The 24,041-nt window shown below is 34.8% G+C and overlaps 2 protein-coding genes and 2 long non-coding RNA genes across 6 annotated transcripts in view; 3 read left to right on the top strand and 1 right to left on the bottom strand.

Moving 5' to 3' along the window:
- The window catches only part of LOC147843513 (uncharacterized), a 721,012-nt gene that overhangs the window by 485,291 nt on the left and 211,680 nt on the right, over nucleotides 1-24,041 (top strand). The window lies entirely within an intron of this gene.
- On the top strand, nucleotides 4,286-20,046 carry cfap52 (cilia and flagella associated protein 52). 2 transcript variants are annotated; one of them, NM_001020639.1, is given in 14 exon segments: nucleotides 4,292-4,388; nucleotides 4,509-4,708; nucleotides 5,128-5,264; nucleotides 5,422-5,550; nucleotides 5,861-5,960; nucleotides 6,102-6,218; nucleotides 9,325-9,425; nucleotides 9,536-9,706; nucleotides 9,846-9,994; nucleotides 10,729-10,874; nucleotides 15,514-15,665; nucleotides 15,781-15,883; nucleotides 19,158-19,269; nucleotides 19,614-20,046. In NM_001020639.1, coding segments are annotated over 14 exon segments (1,854 nt in total). In that variant the 5' UTR covers nucleotides 4,292-4,327; the 3' UTR covers nucleotides 19,790-20,046.
- Nucleotides 6,549-8,699, bottom strand: LOC147843515 (uncharacterized). Its single transcript, XR_015493666.1, has 3 exons — nucleotides 8,594-8,699; nucleotides 6,697-6,776; nucleotides 6,549-6,625 (listed from the first exon to the last, which is right to left on the bottom strand). It is a non-coding gene; the product is annotated as an uncharacterized LOC147843515 (long non-coding RNA).
- usp43a (ubiquitin specific peptidase 43a) overlaps nucleotides 22,553-24,041 on the top strand; it is a 177,747-nt gene continuing 176,258 nt past the window's right edge. For both annotated transcript variants that reach the window (NM_001442042.1, NM_001089402.2), the window contains 1 exon segment: nucleotides 22,553-23,400. In NM_001442042.1, coding sequence (NP_001428971.1) covers nucleotides 22,819-23,400 — 582 coding nt within the window. In that variant the 5' untranslated portion in view covers nucleotides 22,553-22,818.

The following is a 24,041-nucleotide window of genomic DNA, read 5'->3' as shown; positions in this document are numbered from 1 at the left end:
CCAAAGACATGCGTTGCAGGTGAATTGGGTAGGCTAAATTGTGTATGAGTGTGTGTGGATGTTTCCCAGAGATGGACGGCTGGATGGGCATCCGCTGCGTAAAAACTTGCTGGATAAGTTGGCGGTTCATTCCGCTGTGACGACCTGGATTAATAAAGGCTGACAAGAACATGTATGAATGAATATATATATATATATATATATATATATATATATATATATATATATATATATATATATATATATATATATATATAATGGGACGAGCTGACATGTTGTTATGTAAAAACCAAGATAGATGATGATTTGTATCTGTATTTTTATTATCATTTTATGTTACTTTAACTTACTGTATAGCTAGGGCCACACGGAATCTGCGCATGCAAAAATCTGCCAATTTGAACCAATTTTTAGTCCATTATTGAGTCTACTTATTTACTTTAAATGTGTAAATTTATGTTTAATAATTTTTTTTAATCAATTTCAGTAACATTATTGACAAATATGAGAATATTCATATGGTTTATTTACAATATATTGTAAAGTGATATTTTCTGTCTTTAGTAGATATATTATAGGAGAGACTTACTTTGTTTACTAAATAAGTGAATCTAATTAAATATGCATTGTAAACATTAAAAGTTAAAAAGGTATTGTTTTTTTATATCATATATTAAGCTTGTAGTTACGATACTTCCAAATCTGTTGATTTTTTATAAAATTCTGCGCAGAAACAGCAAAAACTGTCAGCAGATTCTGTTTGGCTTACGTATAGCCTACCTCTAGAACTGAACTGCTGAATGCAGCTGAATATGTTGGTACATGTTGGTTGGTTGTTTTTCTATTGTTGTGGAAGTAGTCATTTTAATGAGAGTCTACTTTCACTAAAAAGTATATATATAAAGATGCTTGTGCTGCTGAATATGAGACTTGGAGATGAATGAACAGTAGACAATGTAGTTAGCTCAACCCTACTGTGTTTATTTGTTTGATTGTTTAAGACACCAAACTGTGTTTGCACTAATTTTGTAAACTAGGTTTTTAAGTCTGTTTGATCCCACACACTGCCATTTTACCCAATAGTTTTTACACAATCTATAGGTTGCCAAAATACAGCTTACTGAAGTCATGGAAGACAATAAACTGGTCTATTAATTTAAAAAAAAAATTTCCAAACATATAGTTGTTGACTAATAGAAAATGTGAAAAGCAAATTCACCTACACAAATCACAATCGATGGTTGTGTGTGATGTGTTGTAAAGCAATGAAAATTAGTATAGGAAATGGTATTTTTTGCATTTTAGTTTTTTTTTTTGTAAAATAATTTATATTTCACTTCTTACACTAATAGTTGTACACTCAAAAAATGATGCTTGATGTTTCTTCAAAAAACATATTTAAAATGAGCCAAAACAACACTACTCTTGGGGTTTTCGAGGGGGGGGGGGGGGGGGGTTAATTAATTGTAATTGTAATTAATTGTAAATTAATTTTACAATCCACTTACAATTGTAAAAACTAATAAGTTCTAATAACTTAATAAATAAATAAATTCTTTCATTTTGTCTCAACAATCAATTGTGTGTAACCCAGCAGTTTTTACTGTGTATGTTGCAAACTCCTTTAACATCCTCCATTTATTCATTCATTCATTTTCTTTTCTAATTCCCTTTATTAATCAGGGGTCGCCACAGTGAAATGAACCGCCAACTTATCCAGCATATGTTTTACGCAGCGGATGCCCTTCTAGCTGCAACCCAACACCGGGACACACCCATACACCAATTTAGCTTATTCAATTCACCTATGTCTTTGGACTGTGGGAGAAACTGGAGCACCCGGAGGAAACCCACACGAACAAGGGGAGAACATGCAAACTCCACACAGAAACAGCAACTGACCCAGCAGGAGCCCAAGACCGCAATCTTCTTGCTGTGAGGCGATTATGCTACCCACTGAGCTACCGTGCTGCCCACTATGATAATAATTAACCTAATTGCGCTGTTTTTAAGCTTTGACAACAGGACCAAACCTTTGCATGCTGGTTATAAATTTAACACATACAGTAGTTGGTTAATTTATGTTCGGTCATTTCACATGTTATACATATTAACCTATTTGTCTAATTCATTGATTAACTTAAACATAAATACATTTATTTATTTGTAAATACATTTAAATAAATAAATAAATAAATACATTTATTACTACTTGTAATGACTGGAAAATTCAACCAGTTAAAATGTTGTGACTGAACGACGACTCATAACCTGACTGCTGTCCATAACCAACTGTAATAAAATCATATTATCAAATTATAAAATAAACAATAGAGATTCATAACAACATCAGCCATTGCAGTGAATTCTTATTAGCAAAACATGTGAACATGTAAGCAAAACAACATGTCAAGCCTTTTATGGTATATAAGTGAAGTGATCTTTATCAACTATTACACATCAAAAAAAGATTGAACCCATTTAAGTGAGTAGTGAGAGCACACACTTTAGCCTACATTTTAAACATAACAATTTTGTTTTAAACCCATACTAATGAGTATTTAAATAAATGACAATATGTTGAAATATGTTTGAATTTCCTGGAAAAAGCACCCGTCAAAAATATGTATCCAGTATAAACAATTCTGCAACACTCCAAATGGACAGATTTTGTCTTTGTTTTGAGAGTTGTTGCAACACAGTTTTACATAGCTAATTTTACATACGTTTTTTTTTTTTTTTGGATATATATATTATTCTGTCAACATTGATACATTGTATGGTTTTTTTCCAAAAAAAAAAAAAAAAACACATTTTATATAAACCTTTTACCTTGTTATTTCACATCAGATATCTACAGATACAGATATCTAAAACTATCCACTGTTTATTGTAGTACTTCAGGCACTTGGTCATCAACAAGTCTCTCAGGCCATCACAAAGAAAAAACACATCTGTGAAGATAATTTTTGTTTAAGTCTCTGTAATGTGAACTGGTGGCCTTGATTAATGTTCCTTTTTGGCTCCACAAATATGTTGATAATGTGCAGGGTGACGGTAAAATACAGTGTGTAAAGGAGACAGAGTGTGGCATGCTCTCGATCTCTCATAAGAAAGCCTGACACGGATAGAAGTTAAATAAGGCCTTTCTATGCATGTGACAGAAGATGTAGGACTGGATGATTTTAGAAGATCATTTGCTGTCAGACCAAGAGCAAAATCATTACACCATAAGGTAGAGAGAATAAACACCACATCAAAAATAATAATCAAAAGACAAAGGAAACAGTTGTGTACTATTAATCTTAGCCAGGACACTCTCAAAAAATAGATTTTTAATCACAATGTTCTTCTTTCGTAGTAAAATGAAGGTTATACTACTACTACTACTACTACTACTACTACTACTACTAATAATAATAATAATAATAATAATAATAATAATAATAATAATAATTCATCCATGCAAATCAGAAAGGATCATAAGAGAGCTTTCTTTCTTAGCTCAATAGATTCTTAGCCAGCATTGATTAAAAAAAGGATTATTCAATTCTAGTAAGAAATAATAATAAATTTTTAAATAATATCTACAATCATGATTAAACACATTTTACCATGGTTTGTCACAATAATCATACTTTTTGCTTTTATTTCCAGTAAGACCATACTTAATTTTAATAATAAAATAAAATAAAACATTGCATAACAATAGGATTTATATAACATTATCTCCAGTATGTAATTTCATTGGTCTTTATTCTGACAAATAAAAAGACAACAAAGTTGCTTAACCTACCTATTATTATTATTATTATTCTTTTTATTATTATTTTTTTATTATTATTATTTATTTATTATTATTATTATTATTATTATTATTATTATTATTATTATTATTATTATTATTATTATTATTATTATTATTATTATTTTATTGCATAAACCATCAAGAACAAACACACACAATATAAAAGATGAAACATAAAAAAGCTAATATAACAATGGTAAGAAACAAAAAACAACAAACAAACAAAAAAATTAAATACACAAAGCGTGTGTACAGCATTTCTACAACCAATGATTTTAAGCAGAATCAAAAAAAAATAATTTGCTTACTTATTAAAAATGTAGCCTTGCATGACGTCTGAACCATAAGGTCTAAACAAAATAAAGCTGTTCAAATGAATCGATTCAGTGAAATGAACCGCCTGCTCTGTAGCTAAGCAACGAGCATAAACACAGCGTGCGACTGCTGCCTAGATACATTTGTTTGGCTCGCAAAGCCAGAATTGTTTTCGATTCATAGTCTGAAGCTGAAAGTATCACGATGGCAGAAGACACACAAGAAGTCCCTCAACTAGGATTAGAGGCTGTGATAGGTTTTAATGGTAGGTGAATTGTAAAAGCTATTTATTATTTGCAAATTTGAAATATAACTTCTACTCACCGTCTGTTGGTTATACAAGTAACGTTATGCTTTACCGAGGCATCTGTATTTGTTTATACAGGACACGTGTTTTCTGGACTTAAAGTACATCCAGACAAAGAACATCTCATTTATCCTCTTGGCTGCACTGTAATTATTAAGAGTCTGAGAAGTGGAAAACAAACTTTCCTCCATGGCCACACAAACAATGTCTCTTGCATTTCTGTGTCTAAAAGTGGACGCTATATTGCATCTGGACAGGTTACTTTCATGGGCTTTAAGGTAAGCATTTGCAAAAAATATTTAAGTCTAAATGGTAATGACATCAATGGTATTATGCTTAGTTTTACTGGAAGAAAGTGCACCCAAAAAGTGCTTTCTTAAAAACGTCATATACAAAAATAAACTGCCATCACTCTCCACTTGTTCTAAAAATGTTTGTTTCCTTCGTCTATTGAACACACAAGAAAATAATTTAAAGTATTTTTATAGACCCCCATGCTCGTTTCCCTTATGTTGAATTGAATGGCTGCCAGTTTTTCTAACATTCTACAAAATGTTCAACAGAAGAAACCCACAAAGATTGGAACCACTTAAGGAAATGATGGCAACTTTCATTTTTATTTTATTTTTGTGATCTCGTTTATTCTTATTCTTATAACTTTATTGAAGTAAAATATGTTATGTATTTCTCACTTTAGGCTGATGTTATTATCTGGGACTATGAGAAGAAGGAGATTTATGCTCGTCTTTTGCTTCATAAAGCTAAAGTTGAAGATCTCAGCTTCTCCCCAAATGATAAATATTTGGTATCACTGGGTGGACAGGATGATGCCAGGTAAAACTGACACTACTACTGATCTTGAATTTATATTTCAGATATTTTTCAGATATTCTTTCTACTTATGTGAATTATCACTATATGTATGATTTCTACATTTTTTATTTTATTTGTCAAGTCATGTTTAGCCTGTTAATTTGCATTATGGTTTTAGTATAGTAGTGTGGAACATCGAAAGTAAGGAGGCTATATGTGGCAGTCCTGCTTCAGCACAGAGCGCTGGTCACTGCCTCGCCTTAGAGTACACCAACTTGAGTGATGAAATCTTTGTCTCTGCTGGAAGGTAAGTTGAGCATATTTATTTACCATGTATACATATAAATATAGACATTTTAAAGAAAAATGTAAGTATATTTTATTTCTGTGATTATGTCAAAGCTGAGTCTTTAGGCCACCAACTTTGTTTTCACTGCCATTGTAATTATTTAAAATATGTGGATTTAGTGCTCAAACAATATTAGTTAAGACTTCTAAATTCTAGATTCAGAAATCAGTTGGTTAATGTATACTATACATGTAGTTTATGTTAAATGATTAGCTTTTTACCTTCTGCAAACATTAATTCTACATAATTTTATGACATTTCTTTCAAGTGGAACTCTGCGTGTGTGGGAGCTAGATTTGCTTAACAGAAAGATCCGGCCCACAGAATGTCAGACAGGACAGCTCAAGAGAATTGTCAAATGTCTTGAGGTGAATGAAAACCATTACTAAATTTGGTCGTGTTGTGGGTCTCTCACTTCATACCATACCATAGATGCCTGTGAGGAAGATTTAATGGCTAAAACGAGTATATAAGATTTTATCATTAAATGAGGGGTTTGTTCTTTGCAGATTCCAAATGATGATAATTATTTCTACTGTGGAACTACAAGTGGAGATATTCTGAAAGTGAACCTGAAGACAAGGTTGCTCAACAGCTGTGGCCCCGTTAAACAAAAATTCAGCAAGGTGATTTTTATTTTTTCTCCAGTGGTGGACAAAATATTTTTTACTTTATTAATCTAAAAAGAATTTTAGGCAAAATATTATAATATTTTACTGTACTCTTGCATTTATGTATGGTACTGTATGGGCTACTGGTTAAGTTGCATGTAATTCGATGAGGAGTTCTGGACTTGAGATGTTTTCTCTAGGAAACCATAATAATTCTTTTGGTTGTAGTTGACCACCACATGAGTTTAAGATGTATTTGGCAATGCAGTCCCATCACCCAGGAACGGAGGATTCAAGGATTGAATATTTGTTATGAATGGTAACTATGAGAAAGGCTTTCCATACCTGTTGGATACAATTTATTCTGGCATTCCATAGTATCTGAGGACTGGGATGAACAAGAGTTCAGCAGTTTCAGTTCCCTTTAAGGAAGTAAACAGCAAGAACTGGAGAACTGATCTACAATTAGAACATTTACATTTAGAACACTTACAAGCTTTTGGCCAAAGTGACTGTAGATGATTAATTGTGCAAGATGATAGTCCAGCCAGAAGAGCATTACAGTAGACCAGCCTAGAAAGTACAAGAGATTGGGCTAGATCAGGGATGGGCAAACTTGATCCTCGAGGGCCGGTGTCCCTGCAGAGTTTTACCTGAACAAAACCAATCAATGTCTTCAAGATCACTTGAACTCTATATGGAGGTCTGTTTGAATAGGGTTTGAGCTAAACTATGCAGGGCACTGGCCCTCCAGGATCAAGTTTGCCCACACCTGGGCTAGATGCTGTGCAGCATGAAAGGTTGTGATGTTTCTGATGTTGTAAAGTGCAGACCTTTGAGATCATGCTGTTTGTAATGTGTTCTTTGAAGGACAACCAGTCAACCCAGATAACCCCAGATTTCTTTGCTGTATTAAGTGGATAAGATTAGATTATCCCAGCTAAATATTCTCACGCAGTACAAGACGAATGATAAGAGAAACCTTGTGATTGGATAATGATGTAGATTGAACATAGAAAAGGACCAAGAACAGATCTCTGATGTACTCCTGTGAGCTGATATGCTTTGGACAGCTCACCTCTACAGGCAAGACTCAGAATGGGGTAGTGATGCCCATTGAGGAAAGGGTGCATAAGAAAAACTGATGATTCACAGTATCAAATGCAAACATATAGGTCCATTGAAAGCAGAATTGATCATTTGTAACCTGCTTTCCTCAGGGCTTCGGTGACTGAAACTAGTCCAGTAGGTTATTCTGTGCAAAAAATTCTGAAAACAACCATTTACAGTGTTTTAGCTATGGCTTTAAGCCATGACAGTCCATTCCTGGATGAAACATCACCATGTCTTGCCATGTTGGTCAAACAGAAGCAATATTTTTAAGAGGGTGTTGTTATTGGGTGTAGAGTGTCCATTGCTTAAAGATGAGTGAAGCTGCAGTCACACTGGGCTTTTCCTCCCATAGACTTCCATTCATACGCACACAAATGCGTCAGACCAGAAACGCAGGGTCATGCGTTAAACTTTGCAGGTTGTTGCGGTGCAAAGTTCAAGCTTGGTGAACTCTGACCTGCAAAATCCCATCACTTGACTGCGTGAGACCAATCGAGGATCAAAATATGACCTCTCTGGACAGAAATTTAAAACATGGAACAATCGTTCGCTTTTTTAAATGTCTAATAAGCTTGTTTAATCTCACCCTTTTCGCAGCGCCGTACGACAGAATTTCGCACACACAAACTCTAGTGTGACAGTAGCTTGAGGCGAGTGTATTGCATGCTGAGCTTGTGGAACATAAGTATGTGAGCAGAATAGTTCTGTTCATAGAATTCGAAAAACAGTATGCGTGGAGTACCCGGATGACATACTATTTCCAGCTAATTTCTGAAGTGTGCATTCGATGGACTCTACGCTATACCATAATGCACTGCGAGATAATTCATTAATGAAAGTGAAGCACGGCAACTGACAGGTGATCATGACAAATGTCAGATGTAATAACTTCTGAGCTCCTTTCATTCTTAACATAAGTTGTGTATTAAATTCAAATATAGTACCTACTGAATAGTAGTCCATTTTGGATGCAGCCAAACAGTGCATGACAGCCTGCTGTGACTTACACAGCAGCAGTATACTTTCGGAACCAAACTGACAACTAATTAAGCTGCAGCAATTATGCTTCATACAACTTAATTTAAATAAACTTGTATTATCATGGTGATGTTTTAACTGACTGAAATTATGATTGATGACTACATACTTTGATGTTGAGTCCCAACATGGGAGATAATAACAAATGATGCCATTTCGTTGTAGATTAAAAAAATAAAATGAAATAAACATCTGCTTTTTTTAACTGGTCAAAAAAAATTGATTTGATTTTAGCACACCTTTGTGAATACAGCTAAGAGCACAGCACAGGTAAGTAGTTCAACTTGTAATAGCAACACCAGACAAAAAGGAGAGACCAAATGTGCTCCAAGAAGTGTTCTTTTAACTAGCGTTCTTAACTGAAGAGCTGATTAAGTGCAGGTGTAGCTTATTTAAAGGCTGGTAACAGGAAACGTTTTGATTGGGTGACAGAGCGCCTTGCAAAATTATGACAACTAGACGGTATATTTTGTAATTTTTTTCTTATGAATTACACTTTTTATAAATGATCTTCTAAAGTTATCAGCATATGACAAAAAACATATTATTCCATCAGTACTATTTAGTTTTAAAACAAAAAAGAAAAGTACTTTTGTACTTAAAAAAAAAAAAAAAAAAAAAATATATATATATATATATATATATATATATATATATATATATATATATATATATATATTTATATATATATATATATATATATATATATATATATATATATATATATATATATATATATATATATATATATTACTATTCTGGACTATTTTTTTTTGATAGTTTGTCCACCACTGGTTTTAACAGAGCAGTCAACTAATATTTTAGCTTGAAGTTGCCTTATTTATCACATATGCAAACATACAAAAAAAGATCTGGAGCATTTAATGCAAAGAAAGAAATGCAAAGAAATGTTTATTTTAAGGTTTTTAGGTAAAATGTAATTTCACAGTTTACTTTTTTCTTATTGCAGGGAGTCAACACTCTAAAAGTCTTGAAGACTGGTGACATTTTAGTTGGATCAGGAGACGGGATGTTGACTTTGTGCTCAGGAGCCAATTTCAAAACCATTAAGTATGTAACAAACCTCGTTTCCTTTTTTAAAATGTGTTTCTCTTTGTTTTCCTTTCACTTTTCTATTTCTTGTTACCCACTATTTATGGTTAACTAATTATTTGTGACAGGAGTGTTCAGTTGGAAGGAGGGGTGACATCAGTGACCTTGCGTGGAGACGGACACCAGTTCTATGTTGGCACAGAAGCAGCACAGATGTACAGTTTAAGCTACACTGACTTCAAACCAGAGCTCACTGCTACAAACCACAACAGTGCAGTAAAGGATGTGGCCTTTCCTTTGTAAGTAATGCAACTTCAGTGCTTAATGAGCATCTTCCTTTAGCCACTAGAGGGAGACATAAGCCACAAACCACAGATTGCACTGACCGTCCATGCTCACAGTTGTGCAAATCTCCTAATGCTATGTTATTCTCAACAGTGGGACATCAGAGCTCTTTGCCACCTGTTCACACAACGATATACGAGTGTGGCATTCTGAGTCGTCCAAGGAGCTTCTGCGTATTACGGTGCCTAACATAACATGCCATGCTCTTGGCTTCATGCGAGATGGAAGGAGCATCTTTAGTGGTCAGTTTTAAACAGGATGATCCTAATGTATTTTACTTTGAAGTGTTATAGGTACATTAACTATAGACACAAACACAACATGACACTAATTGGCATTGAAGTATTCAAACGTTTAGCATAAATAAATTATTGATTTTAAATACTGTATAATTATTTATTTATTTAGTTTACATTTTTTAGACTACTTTGTTATTATCTATTTTGAAATAATTAGATTATTCAGATCTTAAAACATGCATTAACTGCCATTAAAAACAAATAAATGAAACAAAACAAAAAAAATTACCAAATAATGAAAAAATTATTTGTATATTTATTTTCTCAGAACATTTAAATATTAAAAGTAACCTGATTTTTGAAAGTGTGATATCTAAACTCAGAAATGTAAATTAACAGTTCTGACACCAATTGCCATTTTAATGTAATAAATTAATATACAGTATATTTTTCTATTCAGGCAAAGCTCTAAAATATTTTAGTTTATGTTTTTAAAAATCTGTATCAGCTAAACAGCAAAGAACTGGTCAGTTTATGTTGCCTTTGAATATGGTTATAGCCAATACGGGGACTTCAAAAGGTTGTCAGAAAGTTGAGAACGAATGCACAAAAATATATCATTAAAATTAATAGGCATAGAGTCATTAAGATAATATATATTTAATATTAAAAAATGCACATGCATGTTTGTTGATCGTTTCATTGGCCTTTTTCTTTATTTGCTTCCTTTTTGTCAGCTTGGAATGATGGGAAGATTCGTGTGTTTACCCCAGAGAGTGGGAAGCTAAAGCTAATTATTCATAATGCCCACAGTATGGCTGTAACTACTATAGCTGCGACCAATGACTGCAAGAGGATCGTCAGTGGAGGAGGAGAAGGACAGGTACATTATTTCACTTAAATATAATAACAAATAAACAGTTATAAAATACTGATCTGTGCCTAAATTTGTATTTGAAGGCAAAGAGGTAAAAATTTGAAAATTCAGCTTTGCCATTTCAGGAAAAAAAAAAAAAACTTCATGCACATTTTGAGTTAAATTGTCAAATCTGTAGTTTACCATTCGATATTGAACAATATTTACATTTTACATAAACATTTAAAGGGGTAGTGAATTTTTAAATAAATTATTATGTTGTCTGAGGTTAACTCCTGAAGTTTGTGTGGTTTTTACTTTCCAAAACAACTTTATTTTTTGGGCACTCCACAATGATGACTTGAAAGTAAATGCCCATTGCTATGATTGCATAAAAAGCTCTAGTTTAAGGTTTCCATCTAGTTAATGTGGGGAATTAAATGCTTCTTTGTTGCAGGGTGATGTTGACAAGACACAGAGTGCTTTTGAATAGTTTTCTTTCACTACTGAATTTTACTGGTGTGAAAACGACATCAGTCTGAAGTTAGGAATGCTAGAAGTTTGCTAAATTTTGCTAAAAGTTTTTAGCTTTTTTTTTGTTTGTGATCAGGCAATGTCAAGTTATTTTGTATGATTTGTTTGTATATTACGATAACAACAAACATATAAAGTAAAACAGCTTTTTTTTTTCCTTGACTCATTAAATGGGGAATGTGTCAGACAGATTTGTAGCATATTCATGTAGGCCTTTTCATTGTGACATTTTATATAAATAGTCTTATTGTTTTTCTCATAGACCTGCACCAGGTAAAATTATGATTTGTTTAGGCTGCCTATTTTAAATTAACCCTATGAAAACATGATATTTTAACCAACGTCAAAGACAGTCACTGAGCACCATTGCATTTCAGGCTTCCAGAGTTGAGGACCTTTCCCATTCCCACCCTCCTTCTCTCTCTTTGCTTGCAGTAAACATACCATCCTTTCCTAATACACAGCAAAAAATGCTTTTCTTTCTTAGATTTTTTATCTTGTTTCTAGTCCAAATATCTAAAAGTTCTTAAATCAAGAAGTATTTTCTAGACAAGCAATGCATATTGTATTGTTTTAAGAAATAATATGCCAAAATAAAGTAATTTTCGTTAAATCAAGCTAAATAATCTGCCAATGGGGTAAGCAAAATATTCTTATCACAAATCGAAAAACAAGATTATTTTGCTTACCCCATTGGCAGATTATTTTACTTGATTTAAGGAAAAACTCACTTCATTTTGGCATATTATTTCTTAAAACAAGACAATATCTTTTGCTTGTCTAGAGAATGGTTCTTGATTTAAGAATTTGTAGACATTTGGACTAGAAACAAGACAAGAAATCTAAGTAAGTAAAGCATTTTTTGCAGTGAGGCAAAAACACATACACAAAAAAAGTAAAAAGAAAATACAGTCATTATTTCTGATATCAATTTATTCTATGATTCAGTCCCAATCATACTGACATGTTTTAAAGACCACACATTCCACAATTCACACAATACTGTCCGATTAGATTGTTGTGTTCTCTAATTATAAGCTAATAGTGTCAATGGTTCAACATTACTAACCATTATCACCTGTTTCTCAATGCTGCAGACAGATATTTGGGCAAACAAGCAAAGTTGAAAAACAGGACCAGCTCGGTTTATTTTACAAGTGAACAGAGACCATTAGATTAAAATATGATTTAGTTTCCATTTATCAAAGAAATAATGTTTCACAATTATACTTATGAATTTGCAATCATACATTTTTGTGTAAAACTCAATATTGTATAAAAAAAAGGATTCTGTGAATGGTTAAACAGCATTTTTAAGTAGTTATTTGTTCCACTTTGATGAGATTAGAAGTAGATGAAAAATTTCTGCCTGCAATGTACAAGTGCATTGGTAAATCTTGCTACCCCTTGCCCCAATATTTTAAAATAACAACATTGACACAACAAGCTCAATATTCATTCAACAGTACTCAAATATCTGCGCTTTCTAGATATATCACTAATCAAAGAAAAAATATATTTTAGGCGTTTTACTTTCTTAACTCTTGATTTATTTTTTGTAATAAAACAAGATGCCATGCTTCAAGGAACGTTGTCAAGTTGTGTGAGTTCATAGTTATTATGCCTACAAATTCTAGCATCTAATAGCATTGCAAGATTGAACAATAGGATCTGAGCACACAGTTTTAACCAGGTGAAAGATATAATTAATCACACATGCAAGAAATGTTTGATGCAGACTTATATCCCTGCAAACAATTTCATGTTTAATAGACGTCTAATAGACATCTAAACGTAGACAGCTTGGCAAAAACAAGGCTAAGCTTTGGCTATCAGTGAAAATCTTATAGACATATCAGAATAGCACAAAACTAGACTAGTCATCAAATAGACAGATTAGACAGACTTTATATGTGTAGTCATTCATTTTTGTTTATTTGATGACTAGTCTAGTTTTGGGCCATTCTTAGACGTCTATTAGATTTTCACTGACAGTAATTCTTGTTTTAGCCAAGACTACTGTGTTTAGACATTTATTAGACATCAATTAGACATCTTAAAAAAAAAATGCTTGCTGTTGTGGTTTAAGATGTTTGTGTAAACTGAAAGTGTGAAGGAATACATTTTCATAGTAGCCTATATGTAAGTGATTTCAACACAGTAATCCTGTTCAGCAAACCTTTGTAAACATATGTCAACATCTTGCCTTGGCTTTTTTCCACAATTAGTTGCCAACTGATTTTGGCTTTACATTTGAATAAGTAAAAAAATGCCAAACCGTTCTGACACTCAGCTGCTCTCAGTGATTTCTTTGGGCCGCTTTCAATCCCATAATGCACTGCATTTAAACTCAACCAAAGTCCCTTTGAGGCCAGTAATTTCACTCAATTTTTTTCTTAGACAGTATGCTTTGGCATTATGTCTGAATGGGGATGCATCAAATTCTCCAAAACTGTTTGCCAAACTTGCGATCACATTACATATTTGGAATCACCAATAAAATGTAATAACAAATCGGCACCAATAGCCTTGTGTTTAGTGCCCGACACATGGCATCGAGGTGCTCGCAGCAACCTGAGTTTGTTTCTCGACACGAGTTCCTTTGCTGATCATTCCCCTATCTCTGCTCCCCACACAGTCTGTAAATCTCTACTGTCCTGTCAATAAAAGGCGAAAACCCCTTAAAAATAATGTAAAAAAAATTAAATAACAATCGTCTCAAACGTTTGGTTTTTTAAACGTTCGAATCTACCAAAATCTACCATTTTCATCCTCCGAATAATGCTTCGTCAGATCTCGCTGGTCTTCTAAAGTAACTCACCACTTGGTCTTGATGGGGAATCTCCTTTAGAAATGAAAGCAACTCTTTGTTTACAAGGTTGTGGACGTTTGAGTAGTTGCTGTCATGTGATGTGCGTTTGACAGGACAAACTGTACCTTGCATTAATTTCATAAAGATTACAAAACCAAAACACTTTTGTTTTCTAATGTGGTGGGTTCATTTAAAAGTGCAGATTTCAAGCTTCGTGTGTACAAATTTCCTATGTATGTGAAGCTGAGAATCCAGTGTGTTTGTTGACCCCAAAAATCTGTCATAAAAAAAAAACATGTCTGGTACGAGCTCCTCCCCCCTAGAGTCTATTACGATAAATGATTGGCTCCTTTTCTAGTAGGGAGGGTTTCATTCACCATATTGACTGTTACCCTCTTCCCCATTAAAATTTAAACGAGTGACACTTCTTGTGTATTTGGCTCAACTTTCATGAGAATGAACTGAAAATGCTTGCTATGCTGTGCTTGCAACATGGCAGTGGAGACGCAACGTAAAAGAGAATTGTGTTCAGACTCATTTACGTACAGATAAAGCAAACGTAATTTTACAACAGTGGGTCTTACAGAGTTAATAAAGATATTATAAGATTTAATAAGTTTTTATTATTTTCCAAAACATACTTACAGTAAGTGAAGTTTTTTTTATAAACTAATTTCGAGAGGATCAAGTGCTTATGATTACTTGCAGCCAGTTCCGCATTATTCAAATTATGATTCACCAATCAGACGATTGCTAAGCCACTATAAATACCCTAAGTTCCATATAACAGCCATCTTCGTTTTGAAGAATCCCCCTTCCACCACTACTCCTCCTTCTTTCCTGGATGGGTGGCATGGTGGCCCAGCGATAAGCACTGTTGCCTCAAAACAAGAATGTCACTGGTTCTAGTCCTTATCATGCCAGGCAACGTTTCTGTGCGGAGTTTACATGTTCTCTCTGTCCTCACGTGGGTTTTCCCCAGGTTCCCCGGTTTCCTCCACCGTCCACATACATGCAACTTAAGTTAATTGACTAATCCAAATCAGCACCATAGAAATGCTCCTTGTGAGTAATTATCTCATAAGAGCAATCCCTATCTGTTCATTAGCTGCTACAGCAGAGGAGTTCTCGAGATCTACCTGAGCTCAAACTCCCCTCTCGCCTTGCAAACGGGAGGGAGCCCCGGGCTCGAGGATCTTATGAGCTCAGGGCTCTCTCCCAGGACAGCGTGCCAAACAAGCTTTATAATCAACATCAGCTAAGTGTGAACTCTTGAAATGCAGAATTAATGTATAGCTTTGACATCTCTCTGTAATAAAGGTGAGAGTTTGGGAGATATTCCAAGACTCATATCGACTCATTGAGACTATGAAAGAACACAAAGCCACAGTGAACTGCATTAAGATCAAGAGCAATGACAAGGAGTGTGTGACGGCCAGCTCTGATGGAGCCTGCATCATCTGGGACTTGGTGTAAGTTTGACAAGGATAAGCTCTTACCCCTCAAGACATGAAAACTAACACTGCTGTTTTGCTTTGATTGAACTTTCAATAACATCTGTCTACCTTGTTCTCATTTCCCAACCAGGAGGTTTGTGAGGAATCAAATGGTCTTGTCCAACACCCTGTTCAGTGTTGTGTGTTATCACCCTGAGGAATACCAGATCATCACCAGTGGCACTGACAGAAAGGTACAAGACTAGACTGATCTACTGGCATGTGTTTGAGAGAAATGTGGCCAGAAAGTGAGAGACTGATAGGTGAGAGAATAGAAAGAAAGAAAAAAAAAACAGATACTGTGTGCACAACAACATGCTGACAGAAAGCTCTCTCAGTTTCCTGTGGATGTTGTATTATCCGCTCATTCTGCTCTGTGCCAAATAGTCCATCTGCTAGGCACAGCATCACTGTCCATTTAAAGACCATGGATTATTAGAATTCGTATGGTCGGCCATACGTCCATCACGTCGAAGCAAAGGAAGAATCACATTATCAGTGCTGTCATTCATATTTCATCTGTAAAAGAACAATTGTTTCAGAGTATAGTAGTGATATTATAATCTATCTTTTGCTAGCAGCATAATACAGCAAAAATGACACTAAAGGAAAGTCTAAAAAGCACTTTCTGTGTATGTACAAATAACATGGATGTTTGTTTTTGTTTTAGCCATCTAATTATAGTAATTGATTATATTCCAGTCAAGACTGTAGCCAAACAAACACAAATGCGAGTCTATTGTTGTCCAGAAAAAGCAGCCAAATACAGCACAGTAGGTACAGTACTTGAAAGGACACAATGCTGGGGTCATGCCGGATACCCAGTGCGGGCAGAAAGCCTGCTGGGACATAGCCATTTCGGTGAGGCGTACCAGACCTCTGTCTGCAGGTTCGATAGCATTCACACCTTTTAAAACTTGATAGAAGTGCTATCAGTCCCTTTATTAATTAGGGGTGAATTGCCAACTTATACAGCATTTGTTTTACGCAGCGGATGCTCTTCCAGCCGCAACCCAACACTGGGAAACACCCAGTCTTGCATTCACTCACATACACCTTGCCGAATTTATCTTATTCCATTCACCTATACCTCATGTCTTTTGACTCTGGGGGAAGCAGAGCACCCAGATGAAACCCATGCCAACATACAAACTTCACACAGAAATGCCAACTGACCCAGCCGAGGCTCGAACCAGCGACCTTCTTGCTGTGAGGCGATTGTGCTACCCACTGCTTCATCTTTTTGCATGTATACTAAGTTTAAAAAAAAAATTTCTCATAATTTAAGCTTCATTAATTTTTTTTCCTTCAGCTTATTCTCTATTTTAGAGGTTGCGAAAGCAGAACAAATTCTTCCAGCTTATGTTTTACACAGTAAATGCCCTTCCACACCCACACATGTCCCCACAATGCCCAACCCACACACATACACTACAGACCTATGGGGGTTCTAGACCAGAGTAACTGGAGGGGCCGAGCAGAGGCCACTTGTATTTTTAGGAGGCACACGTTAAGATACATCACAATCCACTTTAACAATTATTCAGCCTTTTTTTCATGCATCGCTCTGCAGTCTTAACTTAATTTAAACAGTTAAATAACAGACTCAAAATAATCTTCCATGTTAATTTATTTGACAAGTAACTTTGAATTGTAGAAAAACACCCTTTTTAACATTTCCTATAACATAACCTACTTAAGTCTTTAAATTATAATTTAAACTGATTACAACTATTGTGTAAAATAACTGATAAATATTATGCACTGACTGTCACCATGGGAAAGACAAAAAAGTAGTTATTAAAAATAGTTAAACTATTATGTTTAAAAACGTGTTGTAAAAAATGTGTTTAAAGACTTGTGCTCTGTCACTACTGAAAAGAAAAATGAATGAAGACAAAACTAAATGAATTGAATATTACTTTTACATGAATATAATCAACAGTTAGAGTTTTTTTTTCCGCTGTGGCGACCCCAGATTAATAAAGGCACTAGGCCGAAAAGAAAACAAAAAAATGAATGAATGAAGCAACAGTGGACATTTTGATTTTACATCATGAACATGACTAAAATTTATTTTTTTATTACCTGTGTCAATTTGGGGCTTAACTTCTGACAAATGTAGAAAACTGATGTACGCAGCACCTTCACTGACAAAAGTCAGTGAAAAAAGTGCATGCGACACTGAGAGTGCACGAGAGAGGCCTCAGTTATATTTCCACAGTCTGCCACCGACTGCTTCATTGTGGCGTTTTTGTGACACAAAAATACGCATCTAAATTTAGAGGGGCCAAGCTTATTGACACAAGGGCATTGGCCCCCACAGATCCACCACTGCTTGGGACAGTTAATTTATTCAGTTCACCTATAGCGCATGTATTTGGACTGTGAGGAAAACCAAAGCACCTAGAGGAAAATCCAAGCCAACACGGAGAGAACATGCAAACTCCATACAGAAACACCAACTGACTCAGCCATGACTCGAACCAGCAACCTTCATGCTGTGAGGCTACAGTGCTAAGCACTGTGCCACCGTGTCACCCTGATTTCATCTTGATTTATTTTTCAAGTTTATGGTTTTTCAAAATTTTGACTTTATTTCTCTTAAATCTGAGTTTAGATCTCACTTTTTCATAGAATTGTGAATTTGTACTGACAAAATTATGTTATACTATACTATGTTACAGTTCTGAGTAAATAAAGTTTAAAAGTACAAAAGTTTATGGCTTCAAACAGCAAGACATAAACTCAGAGGGAAGAGAAAGTTCAAAATCTAATTTTTGATATAAAAATCAAGATAACATTTGAATCAATGGTGGGAACAAGTGTCAAACCTTAATTAAGTGTAAAACCTTAATTAAATGAACTCTTTTTTTTTGTCTGGATGCATGAATGTACAGTTGAAATCAGAATTATTAGCCCCCTTTGATTTTTTTTTCTTTTTTAAATATTTCCCAAATAATGTTTAACAGAGCAAGGAAATTTTCACAGTATGTCTTATAATATTTTTTTTCTTCTGGAAAAAGTCTATTTGTTTTATTTTAGCTAAAATAAAAGCAGTTTTTTATTTTATTAAAAAAAAAAAAAAAAACGTTTTAAGGTAAAAATGTTTAGCCCCTTTAAGCAATTTTTATTCAATAGTCTACAAAACAAGCCACTGATATACAATGGCTTGCCAAATTACCTGCCTAGTTAACCTAGTTAACCTAGTTTAGTCTTTGAATGTCACTTTAAGCTGTATAGAAGTGTCTTGAAAATATCAAGTAAAATATTATTTACTGTCATCATGGCAAAGATAAAATAAATTAGTTATTAGAAATGAGTTATCAAAACTATTTAGAAATGTGTTGAAAAATATGCTCTCCGTTAAACAGAAATTGGGGAAAAAAATAAACCGGGGGGTTAATAATTGAGGGGGCTATGTATTTATGTGTAACATCTAGCAATGCAATTGTACTTATTGAACAGATTGGCTACTGGGAAGTATATGATGGGTCTGCAATCAGAGAACTTGAGGGCTCCTTGTCTGGATCTATAAACGGCATGCACATTTCTGAAGATGGGAAATATTTTGTGACAGGTGGGTACTTTCATTATCTTTTCCTATACAGAGTTATTTTCCCCAAGTCAATCTTCTGTCATATGGTGGATGTAACAGAAACAACAGGTGGCACAATAGACAGCATAAACAGAAGTATTTATAACAACACCAAAAAAAGCATCATTCTCAAAACAGTTGGATAAATGTCTGCTCACCAGGTCTAAATTAACACTTGCAGAATTCAATCTGATCCCAGCAGTTATTTTTAAATGAGTTTCACAGTATGAGTTGATGAGGTGCTAATCTACAGTAACGTCTCTGTTTTTCTGTGTAGTCGTGCTGTTTTTTATAGTTTCATGGTAAATGTCAAACCTCACTTTCAGGTGGAGATGACAAACTACTCAAGCTCTGGCTCTATTCTGATGGTGAAGTGACCCATGTTGGCATCGGGCACAGCGGAAGCATCACAAATGTGAGAATCTGTCCCAACAGCAGATATATTGTCAGTACCAGTGCAGATGGTGCAATTCTAAGGTGGAGATACCCACAAACCGCATAGAACAGTGAAGAAGGCCATCTTATTCTATTTAGGCATACAGTAGATTTGTATTGCACATATTTCTTTTAAAAAATATTTTTTTTTATAGCAAGCGGCCCAACAAAACTGATATTAAAATTGCTGTGAGCTATTTATTAAAGCAAACACATGCCCTATGTCTCACTATTTCACTTATTAAGTATTACAAATTAATTTGGCACCATAATCTGTGAGAAACCATGTAATAAACTATTCATCCATATAACTAAAAAGACAAATGAGTACCTTCAGTTTCTTTTTTCTTGCAAGTAATTGTATAATAAATTAGGTTATGAATTCTTAGGAGATTTAAAGGTACAATTAAACTATCCAATTCCAGTCATTTTATTGAAATAAAGCAGCGTAGAGCCCCAGTTTCGGAGGACTTTTTGTGAACTGCACTGTCAGCTAATATATCACCTGAGGATCTCCAGAGAGCTGGCGGGGGAGGTTTGGAGAAGCACAGCACTGCGTGAACTTAGCATCTGGATGTGTATGTCCCAAATTTCCTCTCACCTCCGAGGAACAGTCTCAATAATGAATATCTTAACCCCTAACTGTAAGACAGTAAGGATGTTCAACCATTCAGTCGGAATAAATAATACAGGGGAGAGGATGCACTGCTCGCTAACACATTTTGGCAATAGAAGTGGTTTTGTAATCGCTCCCTAGAGCAAATAGAGATTTAATTAGTAACAGAAGATGCAGGTCAGTATCTTCAGCATCTTCAAGTCAATACAATATAATGCCGTGCCTCACATTCCTTCACTGCCGACAGCAGAGATTGGAGAAAAGCAATTCCATGACCTTGTTGGTGATATAAAGAAACAAAGTAACAAAGTCAGTGGATGATCACAATTCCAAGCACAGTTGTTCTCAGTAGTCGTATAAACAGTATTTATCTGCCTTGCAGGCAGGGTGTCCAATGATAAAGATCCCTAACAAAAGGATGAACCTGTATAGGGTGTCTAATAAGACTAAAACCATATAAGGGGGGAATGTTTAGATTAAATCTGTAATATTCTGTACCACATTGCTGTTTATTGTTGTCACATTTTTTCTTGCATTTATGCAGCTACAGTTACATGAATTGGATTCAAGACATGAAAATTAATCATGCACACTCCTAAAAGAAAGTTCTCTGAGCTCTTAATGTTTTATGAAAAGATAGTCAACGATTTTGGCATAAGTGTGTATGAATCTCAGAATGTTTATCCTATGTTTGGGTAGTGAATTTTGACCCATTCAGATTTTGAGTGTTCATTGGTTTTTTAAAAGTAGTGAAGTTATTTTATTGATTTTCATGACAATGCTTTTGGCCTAAAACACTCTAAAACTTTGTTCTTTCAAGAAAAAACTGTGAACTGTAATCAGACTGTGAAAAGTTTAGGAGTACAGTTTACTCATGGCATTTGGCTTAATATGGTTAAAGAGCTATAGGGTTGAAGCCAAAATCATTAGCCAACCTGTGAAATTTCAATTCTTTTTTTCAAATATTTCCCAAAAGCCATTTAATGAAGAAAACTTAGATTTCTAAATTACTTTATTAAACATCACAGTTTTAATACCTAATTTATTTTGTCTTTCCCAGGATGACAGTCCTGTAGCCAATCCAAAAAAAAAAAAAAAAAAAGAAGAAGAAGTTTTTAGCCCTCCTGTGACATATTAGTTATTTTTGAAATCCTTTCCAGGTTTTGTTAAAAAGAGGGAAGATTTTTTTCAACACATTATTAAACCTAATATTTATAATAACTCATTTCATTCATTCATTCGACAATTTTTGTTTCAACTTAGTTTTTATCAGGGTCGCCACAGCGGAATGAACTGCCGTAATAACTAATTTCTAATAACAAATTTATTTTGTCTTTATTATCACAAATATTTATTTTACTGGTATTCAGTTTAAAGCGCTATTTTAAAAAGCTTATTACATGTCTGTATAATTAGTACATCCATTACTGGATGACAGTAGTTTGTTCTCTAGACAATTTTACTATATAGATAGCCCCTGTTTAATTTATTATTATTTTTTTTACTTTTTAAAATATTTTTCAAATGGTGCTTAACAGAGCAAGGAAATTTTCACAGTATGTCTGATAATATTTTTTCTTCTGGAGAATGTCTAATATGTTTTATTTTGGCTAGAATAATAATAATAATAATAATAAAAATTTAAAGTCAAAAATATTAGCCCCTTTAAGCTATATTTTTCCATAGTCTTTAAAACAAACCATTGTTATACAATAACTTGCCTAATTACCCTAATCTGCCTAATTAACCTAACCAACCTAGTAAAGTCTTTAAAAGTAACTTAAAGCTATATAGAAGTATCTTGAAAAATATTTTGTGAAATATTATTTACTGTCATCATGGCAAAGATAAAATAAATCAGTTATTAGAAATTAGTTATTAAAATGTGTTTTGAGATGTGTTATTGGATTGTTTAGCTGGTGTAATTACAAATAGCCTTCACATGATCCTAGGTGTGAACAGACTTTCATCTGTGGATTTTCACGTTTACAATTACTTCTCCATACGTTACATGTTCAAAGTAAACCAGGCTAATAAGATTCATTGTGGGAGGGTAACGCCGTGCATCTACCATTCATACGCATACTCCAACCACAAGCCAGAGCAAGAGAGAGCGGGCGAAATACAGCCAGTAATGGGCATCCACACACGAGCACGCAGGTAGGTGTGGTGTAAAAGAACGAGAGTTGTGTCTGAAGCATGGAGTTCAGCCCTGTGTAATTCCAGGTGCGTACGAGAGCGTCATGGATAAATCGAAAGTAGCGCAGCAGAGAACAGCGATAGGGAATGTCGGGGACGCGGTAATTACGAGCCTCGGAGCAAAAACCGGTGCCTTTAGAGTGTGTTTTTCATCGTCGTGATGGTTTAGCGATGAAGGATTTTGAGACGCACAGGTGGGAGCGACGTGTCTTTACACCGCCGTGCACTTGTTTCTCTTACTGACGTCCACCGCTCGGTTTGGGCGAAACGACGGACTAAACATGGATTCGCTGAGGGAAACCAGGAAACAAACAATCAAAGCTAAATCGGCGAAGCGCAAGAACAAAACGCACAAGTCCCAGAAGCTGTTCCGAAGGAAATCGTTAAAATCGCTGGGAAATTTTATGAGCAGGATTGTCAAAACTTTGGGCACTTTGGCACACTTGGGGGACGCGGATCAGCCGGACGCAGCAGCGGAGGATGATGATGGTGGATTTGGAGACACGGCGAGTGTCCACAACTCTGGGAACTACAGAGAGAGCTCGGCGAGGAAAAGCTCTTCTTACGGGTCTGTGAAAGAAAGACTGTCCTGGTGTTACGGAGAGAAAACACCGGGAGTTCAGGGTCTGAAGAATCACGGAAACACCTGTTTTATGAACGCTGTGGTGCAGTGTCTGAGTAACACAGAACTTCTGGCTGAATATCTGGGTCTGGAGCAGTATAAATATGAATTAAATGAGCGGAGGATCAACGGGATGATGAAGAGTGAGGAGGTTAGAGGGGAAGTCACGGACAAGCTGGCATCGTTAGTAAGGGCGCTCTGGACAAACGACTACACGCCTCAGCTGTCGGTGGATTTTAAGGTGAGTTTCGAGTAACCTACGCAAAGAAAACTGCATCCGTGCAATCAGTGTGAAGACATTCTTTGAACTGTGAACTTGTTTTCCTTTCAGTATAGAGTGGAAATTTTGATTTATACTGAAGCAAATCAAATCAACAGGTGAATCATTAGATGATTCAGATTCTGAGAACCGGATCAAAGATTCATTGAAACAAGTGAGATCATTTGAAAAATAGAGTAACTAAATTGTATTGGTTCTCGAGTAAACCTGTGAAAACAGTGGGCTATTTGTTTTACTTACAATTCACAAACACAATTTTGATAAATAGCCTACATAAAAACAAAACAAAAAAAAATATATGGATGTTATGGGAAAAATATTAATTTAATTGTGAGATTTTGACGTTTATTTGCTGAACTGAACTACACATTTATTTATAAAATTGAGTTTAAAACGTTTTTGGAAGCTGTCAAGTCAGGATGCCAGTGAGTTGAAAAGTCTAAATCACTGAATCTCTTAAAATGATTCTTTGCAGAGGAGTGTTCAGATGAACCGATTCACTTAAATGACTTCCTCATTACTTATTCAAAAGTCTACAATCCTTGGATGGTGGAAGTGGGTTGGGCTTAGTGTAGGAAGAAGCAGGTGAATCACCTTTCAAG

The sequence above is a fragment of the Danio rerio genome, chromosome 6 (genome assembly GCF_052040795.2).
Source record: "Danio rerio strain M-AB ecotype USA chromosome 6, GRCz13ab, whole genome shotgun sequence".
Taxonomy (NCBI): Eukaryota; Metazoa; Chordata; class Actinopteri; order Cypriniformes; family Danionidae; genus Danio; species Danio rerio.
This window is presented reverse-complemented; position numbering and strand designations above follow the sequence as displayed.